This window comes from Triturus cristatus, chromosome 2_1, assembly GCF_964204655.1.
Source record: "Triturus cristatus chromosome 2_1, aTriCri1.1, whole genome shotgun sequence".
Lineage (NCBI taxonomy): Eukaryota > Metazoa > Chordata > Amphibia > Caudata > Salamandridae > Triturus > Triturus cristatus.
Genome location: NC_140581.1, coordinates 513,488,290 through 513,500,819, shown reverse-complemented (window position 1 = coordinate 513,500,819; position 12,530 = coordinate 513,488,290). Strand labels below are relative to the sequence as shown.

Genomic DNA, 12,530 nt, shown 5'->3' with positions numbered 1-12,530 from the left:
GAAGTTTGTGTGTTTTATTGCGATTGCGTCAGAGGGTGAATGCAAGAATGAGTCAGTGAATGGATGCATTAGTGCAAATACGAGTGACGGAGTGCACATATGATCATTTGAGTACCTAAACCCATTAGTGACACAAAACGCACTTTCATTCATAAGCCAGACCTATTGGCATTGCCATTGCTTGTTGTTTGAGTAGACTGTACAGTCTTCATTTTCTCAGTTAATACTTGTAATTAGATGTTTGGGAAGAAGATGTGTCGGTCGATCTCAAATCTGGGGAACGGGGTTCGAGTCTCGGCAATGACGCTCAAATGATGCTGAGCATATCACTTAATCTCCCCGTACCTAACAAAAAATGTATGTGTTCTTGTGTAAAGCAACTGGTGCTCAAGTAAAAGCACTCTGATACAGAATAACTTTGGGGGACACAGTAAAAAAAACAAGGCTGCATCAGTGTTAAATAAAGCAATCAAACGATAACTGTCAAAGTTCCATGTCTGAGTTTTTTTATGAAATCAGTAGCATTTCAGACTGCATCCAAGTTGTAGTAAGAGACTAAACTTGGTAAGATTATTTGCACATATCCAGTAACAATAGCACAATATAATTTGTAGGTCTCTTTTTTTTAAAAGTGTTAATGTCTTTGATTATTTCATACCAGATTAAATCTTGATCTAGGAAATGGCTCACATATAGTGCTACTGGTATCATCTAAATTTAAATAGTGCTTTATACTGTCATCATCTCTATTCAGTTTACAATCTGTGTCATGGTTGACCACGTCTACCCTACCTGGATATTCCTTCTTATTGGGGTACACGTATTAACATTTGTTCTTTTACCTAAGGTGGCGATTCCCTTCTAAGTGAACACTGCAAATCTATCTGTCTTCTCAGTAAAGGTCTCGGCCTCAGGTCATACAACTCCTTCCACCCCAAACTTCCGAAGAAGTGGGAGTGGGGCACTGTTACAGGAGGTGCACCACATCAATTAAAAATCACAGCTACATTTGGGTTTAAGAAGAATGTGAATAAACAAATTAACTTTGCATTTTTCTAGTGTTTAGCAGTAAAACATGTTATCATTGCAATAAGTACTTTTTTCAAATTTTCTGAAAACAGGTGAAAACCGTGCAAAGAGTGGACAATGCAGCCTTGGATAAATCTGTTTTTATTTGCATTGACCAATACGTGTTTGATGATTACGTAGCATGAAATCATTCTATTTTGACCATGCATCTAATTTTCACTGCAACTACCAGTGGGGTGCCTTCCCACCCTCCTATTTACTAGAATATAGATGTTAACAAATAGTTGTTAATAGCAAGATCTAGACTACTCCTTAAACACTGAGTAAAAGTGATCCCTACGCAGAGAAACAAACCACGAAAGACCTTAAAAAGTCCCGTCACTTCAAAGACTCCATAGCAGAAATCACGGATAGCAAGGAAAAATAAAAATCTCTTGACGAGGTCTCCTTTGATCAGAAAGTTTTCTCCCATACACATAATGCAGGCAATATGCGGTTTTACATACATTTTCAAATTCTCTAAAAAGCTAGACCACTGACGCTGTGTGAGCAAGATTTTACAAAGCGAAGCTCAGTATTCCAATGGATTAACAGAGAAGGCAGTGTGGGGGACACAGAACACTTAGTAGAAAATACAGACAACAGTACTTAATGAGGTGCGGACTATTTATTGTCTGCATATTTTTAAACAGTTTCTTCTGATGAGCAAGGACATTTTCTGTAGTGATTGTGACAGAAAATGCTTTCAGAATCCTAGTTTTCCACCAATAACATTTTCACTGTAATCGCACAGCCTGCAAACTATGCAGCTCCAGCTATTTTTTCAGATTCTAATATTTTCAGGGTGCAAAGGTGGGCTGTGCTGTACACCAATCACACAATTTACCAATATACTGATACGCTAATTTGGGCAATGTGAAATATTGTCAAGGTTTCAATCTCAGTTTTGAATGCAATGCAAATAATCCCCTCTAAAAAGTCTACTGCTTAACACATGGTAACATATGGTATTTACACTCACCTGCCCCATAAAGGCCTTTAGGATTATCAGGGCAGGACCTGGACAGGTGGCCCGTCTCTCCACAAATAAAGCATTTTGCAAAAGGAAATTCCCCTGTATAAAGCAAAAATAAATAGATTCATACAACCAAATTATTATAGCCGGCATGCTTTAAACTGTTAGAGCCAGTCATGCACGATCATGCTTCTGATGACAAGCTGTTTTGCACTAAAATAATGCCTCAACGTCAAGGATTTTGACTTGGGACTCTACTTTGTTGGACAAGGCTTCACTGAGATGTTCATGCGTACATTGGTTATTTGAGCAAAGTAATAGCAAACAGGTACTGGGACCGAAGCAAACCCAGGGTGTTCATAAGCCGCGTTATTCCCGTTAGTCACCCTTGACTGTGGAGTCTGTTAGAGCTCATCGCTCTCGCTCCTCTTCACAATGAGGTATTTATGCTGCAGCTGGCTAGGGGCATCAGAATACGCCTTCACAATTTCAAGATCTACGTTGATGGCACTACCGCTTTAGAGAGGGGGACAACAGTGTATGAGGGATTGCATGGAGGACATATAGGCTTGGATGTGGGTTGGCACCTCAACTACTCAGCCATTTAAAGAACCATATACTAGGGTTGCAAGCACCACAGCGTCTTCCAAAAAGTGAATAATCTAACAGGGCAAATAATTTAAGCACAATTAAGTTAATAAAAATAGAATCTTGTCAGAACATTGTGAATATCTTGTGTTGGAACATTGCAAATATCACGCAAAACATCCTTGTCAATAGAATAGTAAAACACAGCAGTGCACCACTCAATCATAGTACCATTTTTAAAGTAGCCTTCAAAGGACTGAATGCTGAGATCATTGGTGAGCAGCCCAACATAGGACTACGGGCCTCATGCTCACATTTCTGTCACATGGTGTATTACTTTTTGGGTGCAAAAGGATAAAAGGGCATAGGTACTTACCAAGAGCTGGGTCTACTTTGGCTCTACACTTGTTGATATCATGCTCCGTAGAACCACACCGGTAGCAGATACCAGTCCCCGTCTCCTGACTCTGTCGAGCCTCTCTACAGTCTGCAAGACCATGACCCGGCTTTCGGCAGTGGAAACACAACTAGAAATAAAAGAACATCTTGGTCCTTCAGCTTCTAGCAAGTAAGCATTGCGTTTCAAAGCAGCTACCTAGGAAACTTTGGAAAAAACGCATTTCACAAGGAGCAGTCATCTACATATAATGCTCAGATGAATCATCATGAAGACAGCAAACCCAATAAAACAAATTCTCAAAACGCCCTCCTATTGAAAATGGCTTGCTGCATTTGCGGTGTGAATGCCAAAAGCAAATGGGGGAACTTGTAAGGTTCATGATAGTTAGTCTTTATCTTCTGGCTCGCCTGAAAGCCAACATATGGAACTATGTGAACTGCAACTGACGATTTTTGGCAAGATGCTTGGCTTAAAATGAATCTATCCAAACAACCGCAAATATTTGTTTTTAACTCAGCCCGAACAACTTTTGTTGAGGGGGTAAATTAAGTTGGGAGAGAGAGAGTGAGGAGAGAGTAAGGAGAGAGTGAGGAGAGAAAGAGAGTGAGGAGAGAGTGAGGAGAGAGTGAGGAGAGAGTGAGGAGAGAGAGAGTGAAAGAGTGAAAGAGTGAAAGAGTGAAAGAGTGAAAGAGTGAAAGAGTGAAAGAGTGAAAGAGTGAAAGAGTGAAAGAGTGAAAGAGTGAAAGAGTGAAAGAGTGAAAGAGTGAAAGAGTGAAAGAGTGAAAGAGTGAAAGAGTGAAAGAGTGAAAGAGTGAAAGAGTGAAAGAGTGAAAGAGTGAAAGAGTGAAAGAGTGAAAGAGTGAAAGAGAGAAAGAGAGAAAGAGAGAAAGAGAGAAAGAGAGAAAGAGAGAAAGAGAGTGTGAGTAAGTGTGTCCCCGCCCCTCTAAACACACAAATACATAGACAATGTAAAAAAATGTATCGGTCCTCCATATCAGATTTGTAGAAATTTCATTGTGGGAATTTTGAGAGGGCCATCGCAGGCAAGCTCTCAACTTCCTTACTTGCTTGAGTTCACTTTCTTAAAGTGAACATAATGGTTGACTAGACCCAGCACTGAAAAACAGTTCTCTAAGGGAGGGCTTCATTTTTACCAAACATATCCTGATAAGTCAAATGGGATCAGTGAAGCATATGGGCAGAAGAAAAGACATCAGCTCCTTACATGGACTACTTTTGGATAGGTTTGGCGAGCTATTAAAAATCTATCTGTATGAATTAAATCGCCTAAGTCAGAGCAGAGATGCAGAATCTGAGAATAAGACCAAGAGCTTTGGCACCTTTTTCAAGAACTAACCATGACCAATCAATTTTTTCAACTCCTGAGAGTTTATCTCCACTTGCTAAAAAAAAAAAAAAAAAAAAAAACACAGTCTTAAAGCCTTTGGCGGTATCCCAAACACATCACCATCTAAGTGTGGCAACTCTGATAGTGCTGATAAATGGTATATGAATAACGTGTTTCTACTTGGAATCGCTAAAGGAATGCAGGTAAAGGGAAACCACTGAACTGGGCAGCTGCCCTTCGTTGGCATGTGTTCTGTGACCTAGAAAAAACATGTTTGGAGAAGAAAGCACCCCAAAGTCTACCTCCAAAACCCTTGAATGCACAAAACAACAATGTGCTCATAATCTGAAAATAAAGTCTAATAGGAGAAGTAGCCATCCTGAATCGACCAAGGAAGGTGAGATAACATCAAGAGTTTGTATAACTCAGTGTTCTGGTTCAATTCCTCTTCAAGGAACAAGCATCTGTACCAGATCAAGTTTACATTGATGGGTTCCAACACCTATGTATCTGATTGCATTCTAGAGACTAGTTCTTCTGAAGCAGGTGCAGAAAGATCACCCTTCAGGTAGTGTCCTACCAACATAACCAGTAGGGTTTTATCCAGAGTCTGGAATGCTTGGTTTTCCCAAGATTTCTATAAGTAGCAAGTTGTGCTGCAGCAAAGGTTAACTGCAGAAGTGAGCAGATCATGAGTGGACAAGTTTGACCAGCTATATTTTATTAGCATTAGGAGCAATCACCGTGGCAGTTCTTTCTACCAGTATTTTTCAACAAGGAAAACTAAAGTGCCGCTTGTATGCCGCTCATTTGATAAGCTTTGACAGATAGAACATTTATGTTTTCCAATCAAAAATTATACTTAAAGTATTACAAACACACTGTTTCAATTCGGACTTTAAAAAGTTCTGTTTCAGAATTATCTCATCTTATTTGATAGACTGTATCAATAGGTGTTGTCCCCACTGTTAATCCAGTTGTGGTGTCGTTTTAGAAGATCCCCCTAGGAGTTAGCCAAGACCTTTTGATTTTAGTTAAATTAGATGTACAATAAACTAATAGTTGCTTTCAGTCAGCCCTCTTTGTCTATTGTTCTGTTACTGTGTCATTTACATTTATCTTTTGCCCACTACAACATTCAGCATGGCAATGGGTCAGCCTAATTCAGCCATTGGCTAACTTTATTGTGAGTGACGGTATTCTCCCCTTTCACAAAGCGTGCATCTGCACAAAAGATAGCACTTTTCAGTGCCAGACACTACTAGGGCAAAGTGTGGCACACAATGGTGGGCCCAACACCTCAAACAACAATGTTTTATAAAAACCCCTGTAAAATAAAACAATCAGGAACAAAGCCAGAAGGCTGGCAACCAACAGCAGACCACTTGACTGTGCCAATGCTTGTCATTTGCACACCTTAGTTTGGAGGAGGCCCGCTTACTTCATTCAATGACATCGTTTAAGTGGAATTTCAGGTTAAGCAAAATACAATGTGCCTGTATCAGAATTGGGGGCGATGTTATTCTATTCGTTTTAGTACTACTTGGAAATGGATATGAAAAAATAGAGCACAGGAGTGCTAAATTTTCTTTTGACATTTTAAGTGAAACATTCCTGTTTGGCAGGAGAACCGTGTGCAGTTATCACAAGAATGCTGAGTTTGGATTATTCAGAGAAGACACATCCGCTTAATAACAACTGGAACAACAGAAGCAACTTGCATTTAATTTTCTTGCAACCACATTTAGAATAGCGTAGTTGGAATTACTTTTTTGGAAGGGGGTGTATAGCGCGAACTCGACCCGAAGGTATCCGAGCGCTTTACAAGAGCAACTGTTGCGTTACAGGCCATAATGCTAAAGGATTATTACAGATAGTGAATGGAGAATATTCATACTAATCTGTAATATTTCCTTAACATGATTGAACAGCCTCGGGCACATGGAAGTGAAATAATGTATGCCATATTTATCCATACAGTTATAGATAAGACTACACAGTAACAAGCGTGTATATGGTTGATACCTTGGGAATGTCTTAATCTTATTGATGGTTATCTCATTCCAAATCTCCTCCCCACAGTACTCTCCCGCATTCCTCTCACTTTGTCTGGCCACTCTGCACCTCTGGAGACTTATTTAAGAGCAGTCAGTGATACTGGAAGGTGGGAATTTTGACGATACGGACTACGGAATTGGAACCTTGGTGGGGCGTTAGTTTTAGGGGCTGTAGAATTCTCCAGACAGTTTGTTTCCTTGCACCATGCAGTAGCAGCTCCCCCATCTACTGCAGTTATTTTCAAATCGAGTTTCTCTGTGACAATGCTCCTAACAGCGGTTTATAATGAGGGATTCAGGGGGTCCACATGGACACTTCCACCTAGCTGAACTATTTCACGAGTCCCCTATTGTAGTTTCCATATGCTAATGTTCACTACATGGATTGGAACCAATGTGCTAACGCCCTAAGTCAGGAAGTATGAATCAATGCACTCGCTTTCATATTACATTAAGTCAACTGCTTTTTATAGGGAAAGTGCACCCCGACCATTTTTGCGGTGCTGAAGATAAAGAAGGTAGAAATAACCTGTTAAAATCCTTTAGCGACAGATCTGTAGAAAGGGATTAGCAAAGCGATGGAATGGATGCCCATTCTGGTTTGCAAATGTTGCAGTATTTGTTAATGCATGTAAAGCGCTCTGGTGCCACAGGTCTACTCTATAGACGTACAGTTATAGATGGTCCTTTCATGCCATGCACTCTCTCAACCTACCCAAAAAAGTGGTACCCTCTCTGTGGCCAACTGCACTTAAAATTAAGAGTTGTATGAATCACTATTTACAACTTACATAATAAGTTAAGACTAAAGAGGGGGGGGGGAAGAACTTACCATTTGACTTTTCTTGGTCAGTTGCCTCTTAACTCGTCGGTCCTCACGCCTATTGTCTTTCCTCAGTGCAGTGGTCATTTCAGTGATCAGCTCCTTACGGTCAATGGGCACAACTTTCCCGCCCTGCACAATCTGTGATGTCTCCTTCAGAAAGTCCATGAAGCCGTTCACGTCATCATTCAAATACTCTTTTTTCTTTTTGTTCTTGACTTTTCGCGCTTCCTTCCTGGGTGCCAACTTGTTCAGGGCATGCTTCTGACCTGTGGTTGGGGTGGCCTTGTTCGAAGAGGTTTTCCCACCTGCCAGTGTTCCCTGCTTCAGATCCTCCCATGGCGTGGCGTCACAAACTTTCTTCCTGTGGACGTTGTTGGCACGTGCCCAGCGAGTCATGATGTGAAAGATTTAAAAAGCCTGTGCTTCACACCATTGCACATCAGGGCACTACAAAATAAATAAACAAACAGTGGTTCATTTAAAATGTGCTTCTGGTATTGTTAAAAGTTCATAATGCTACTTTAACCTTCTGTGTGTCCACAAACCCCTTCCAGTGTGCACTGTCTGTGCTACTCCAAGCAATTCATTCACTTCAGATTTCCTGAAATCACTTGATCATATTGCTCCTCACCGATGCTACGTTTAGGACCAATCCGGTATTGAGAGTCTATTATCCTGTATCACGTGCAAAGGCGAGTTTGGTCTTTCATTAGAGCTGTCCTTTGATACAATACATGCCTACAGGCCCACCTATAATTCATGGTCAGGCGGGCTCAGCTCCATTTCAGAACAGAACCTTGGCTCAAGGAATGGTGCAATCCGGATATTGCCCAGGTCCTTTCTCCAGGATACACTATCCTCAGATGCGACAGAGATGAGGGATAGTGGAGGTGGCCTAGCCATCATCTTCTGCGATGCATTTCAATGCTGCACCTTTGACTTAAACCTCTTGAAAGGAGCAGAAAGTTTAGGTTTCTGCTAAAAAAATCAGCCCCGCCCAATCTTTCGCATGCTGCCTAATCTACCACCCACTGGGCCCAGGACTCACATTCCTAGTCTACCTAAGGGAGTCCTTGGCACCTCTCCTACTTCGATATGCCAATTTTATCATCCTTGGTGACTTCAACTTTCACCTGGAGGTCACCAATAACTCCGATTTATCTAATTTCATCAATACCCTAAATATTATTGGTCTAAACCAGCTAGTAAACACCCCATGAGTACTGCATGGCATACTCGGAATGGGATCTGGTCTACCAACCCCAATCTGGTAGTAGAAGTACCTAGTCACCAGACATGGTCAGATCATAGCTTAATCTGTTTTAGAATTTTGTTCAACTGAGACAGCCACGCCCCCCCCCATACAGTCATGGGCATCCGCACCCCGAGTAAATAGGAAAAGATGATGGTAAGCCAAACCTCAACTCCCTGCTATCTACCTCTGACTGACCGCCACAGGAAGCCTAGAGGAAGACCTCAACCTATTAAATAACTACATCACCAATATAGTTAGCAAATAACTAACTCACCAATGTAGTTAGTGAGTTAGCCCCTGTAACACCTTCCAAGAATTGTAGATCCCACCCCTCAGCTCCTTGGTTCTCCCCGATTGTAGCAGAGTAGTGGCTGCTCTACCAACAACTAGAAAGCAAATGACGGCAGGCATACAACCACGATGACCTGCACTGATTCAGAACTGGGCAGAAAGCATATCATGCTCAAATCGATGCATCCACGAAAGTTTATTTAACTGCCCAAATTGAAGAGGCCCACTATGATCCTAACCCGGTGTTCAATATTTCAAAATCCTTCATACAACCAAAAGCACTCACCAGGGAGATTCATACCTCCCAAACCTTATGCAACAGGATCTCATTTAAAAAAAAATGTATTTTTGTTTGTTTTAGAGGAGATACAGGCCTTAAACAGGGCTTCTCACCTACAATTCCCACTACCAGCTGTGTTTCACTAGACAACCACTCAAAGTATAGACCGCAACTCTGGCAGTTTTTCAGGAGATTTCATTTTAAGAATCATGTCAGGCCATTCTGTCCTGCAAATGTTGAAGTCATTTACACAATTATATAACAAAGGGTGGCATTTACTAGTTCCCCGTATGTCTTCTTGCAGGGGTGGTTATGTGTGTGAGTGGGGAGGGCAAAGGGGCTGTGTGTGTATACATGCCCAAGTCGTACTTGCAAATGATCATGAAGAAACCTCACCCATATAGCGTGGCATGCTTCATCATGGGGTTCTCCCATCTAACACTTGGGAAACAACCTGTGAAATGTCGCTACTAGGTCCATCTCAGTAACTGCTATAGGTCTTGGTGGAGCTTTAGTCCCAATTACTATTCTTATTTGACTAAATGTAACACATTAGGACCAAAATATGGGACTAGAAATATATACGGATTAACCTAGACTGCTTTATCTCTATCCTCCTGTCAAATGGCTCAACACTGAGAGGGTAACTGGCTTACGCCCTGATCTGTTAAAATATCTGCATTTCTTGTATGTTTAGAACAGGGTCCTCCAATGGTGGTCCTGGAGGGCCGGATCCATGGCAGATTTTTACAATAACTACATTTATCTAAATGTGGATATGCTAAAAATCTGGTATAGATACGGTCCTACACAACCAAAATTGGCGAACCACATGCGAGTTCATCAGGACAAGTGTGTAATAAGGTCCTTATGACGTTACTTAGTTTAAGCATGCTTGGGCAAATGGTCGAAGCATATTGGCTTTTGCTAATCTGCAGTGAGTATTTAGCTGGATCTTCTGAACCCAGAAGGAATCCTATGGAAAAACATGATTACTTTGGCCTCATGTAGAAAACTTTTTTTCCATTGCATTTTAACATAAGGAATGTACCACTTGCAGTGCTTAATTCTAATCATCATGTTGTATAAGAGTAACTTGAAAACACACCTCTGCTTATTAAGTAGCTATAGCTAATGATAAAGAGTTAGACATGTGCCATTCTCTCATGATTGTTACGGGTGGCCAGCACTGGCCAGTTTACGTCAATGAAAAGTGTATACCCTAGTAGTGGATCGCTCAACATCTTTAGTTAGATGGTGAAAGAAGACTACGCTTACTAGAATAACAATGTTTAGGTTTCCTTTTTAACACAAACACCACTGGGTAGTAGGGAGTTCCAGCAACATCATTTTTAACCATGTCCATTGCTGTGGTTATCATGCAAGCCCAAACAGGAAAGGGGTTTATATTTCTGTAGTTAGTCTCCCTATGGACTCTGGCGGTTTCTAGCACTCAAGAAGAATAAGGGCAACAGTGTCATGTATTGCCTCTATCAAGAAACTCTCTCTGTGGTAGCTTTTTTTTTTTTTTTTTAACTCATAACTTGTATTGAATGTTAGATAAATATTTTTACAAAATAAAAAAAATGCTGTTTTTCTCCCCACACTGGGCAATAACCCACAGAAGCATTTGTAATGGTAGTGCAGTATAATGTGTTAGGTATCATTTTAATCCAAAAAATAAATGTAAATAAATTAGAGCACCTTGATCAAAATATAATATTTAGGTGGAGTCTGAACAGGAGACGGAATGCGAGACATTGATTTGTAAGAGCATCCACCTACTTCTTTTTCCCACATCACTCCTTTTCCTAATAAATGTGTGAATCCCTAATATCTCCCTCTTCCCGTCCCGGCATCCCCGATTCCTATATTTTCTCGCCAGTCTTTGGATGTAGGCAACTTGTTCGGTTAATTGGTTTAATTACTTCTACAAAAATCAATATTTTTTATTTATTTAATCGATTTTATCCTAAAATATAAAATTCAATTAATAGCAGAATGAGTTACGGGCCAGATGTACGACGGATTTTTGTATGCGCAAATGGGTCTAAGACCCGTTTGCGCATGCAAAAATCCTGTTGCCCATGTACTAACCCTATTTTGCGACTGAAAAATTAGCGACTCCCAAAATAGTGTTTTGCGACTCGCTATTGGGAAGGGGCATTCCCTTGCTAATAGCGACCCCAAATGCCATGTATGACTGTTTTGTGACTGCAACTGCGGTTGCACAACAGTCACAGTTTACCACCCTTCGCAGAAGGGTGGTGAACTACTCGCAAACAGGAAGGGGTCCCCAGGGGACCCCTTCCTCTTTGTGACTGGCTCTAATAATATTTAAGGGCAGGAAGTGGTCCCAGGGACATCTGCCTGCCCTTAAAAAATGAAACTTAAAAGTTTCAACTTTTAGATGCATCCAGTTTTCTTTTATGGAAAACGGGATGCATTTAAAAAAAAAAAAAAAGGCTTTATTTAAAAGCAGACACAGACATGGGAGGTCTGCTGACCCCAGCAGGCCACCATCCCTGGGAGTGCCCACCGTTCCCAATGGGGTTGCAAATTGCATCAGTATCATTAATATTAAAGAGGCATGCAATTTGCGACCCCATTGGGAATCGCTAAAAGTGTACAGTGAGCCCGAGCTGGCTTTTTAGACTACAGGACATTGCAATCTGGGACTTACTTCTAACAGTGTAAATGAACGTGGATTCAAAAATCCAAGCATGCAGAAAGTGGTTGGTTCAAAAGTCAGGACATGCTAGATTTATAATATTGACAGGGCGATACTTAGCAGTTATGTGTGCTCTGCCAGAATAACATTTTAAACATTTTAGCTTAGCTGATGCAGGCCAAGCGTTGGCAATCTGGCACAAAAGAGATTACAGTGACAATTGCCATCTTACTTCCATGGAAGCGTCAGCATATATGTTGTTGCCACAGCCTTATGAGCAAATGGTCATGGAGCAACCTTCACAGCAAACTTTTATGCACAGTGGAATAACTCGCACCTAGCTCTGGATAAAGTCACAGTCCAACCTACTCCTTCCTGTGTTCAGCTATGAACAAAACACCAAACGCACAAGGAATTGACGTTATAGATTAGTTCCCTTTTAGGAACAGAATGGAGTCAGACCCTGGGGAAATCATGAGCTATGACTTTGAGGGGATTGTAAACATATAGATATGAATTCAGAGGACAGATATGGGTGTTGGAAATGAGTGGAGTAGTACAAATAGACAGAGTCTGAGAATTAGGAATGAGTACTTGTAGTGTCTTGCGAGTTTTATGACAGAAGCCTTTTGGATCCTATCGGACTTAGTAGAGCTGTGGCGTAGGTGTGCCAGCCCGGAATGCAATAAAAGCTTGTTAGAATGTGGAGTCTGCAGTTACATGCAGACGAATAAAGACATGTATAACAAGCTCCATGTGTTGGGTAGTCA

The 12,530-nt window shown here is 41.0% G+C and overlaps 1 protein-coding gene across 4 annotated transcripts in view; it reads right to left on the bottom strand.

Annotated features, from left to right (window-relative positions):
* The window catches only part of ZCCHC9 (zinc finger CCHC-type containing 9), a 72,701-nt gene that overhangs the window by 45,134 nt on the left and 15,037 nt on the right, over window positions 1-12,530 (bottom strand). For all 4 annotated transcript variants that reach the window (XM_085632411.1, XM_085632409.1, XM_085632408.1 and 1 more), the window contains exons 2-4: window positions 7,270-7,710; window positions 3,009-3,159; window positions 2,051-2,143 (exon numbers count right to left, since the gene is read on the bottom strand). In XM_085632411.1, the coding sequence (XP_085488537.1) occupies window positions 2,051-2,143; window positions 3,009-3,159; window positions 7,270-7,659 (634 nt within the window). In that variant the 5' untranslated portion in view covers window positions 7,660-7,710. The remainder of the gene's footprint in view (window positions 1-2,050; window positions 2,144-3,008; window positions 3,160-7,269; window positions 7,711-12,530) is intronic.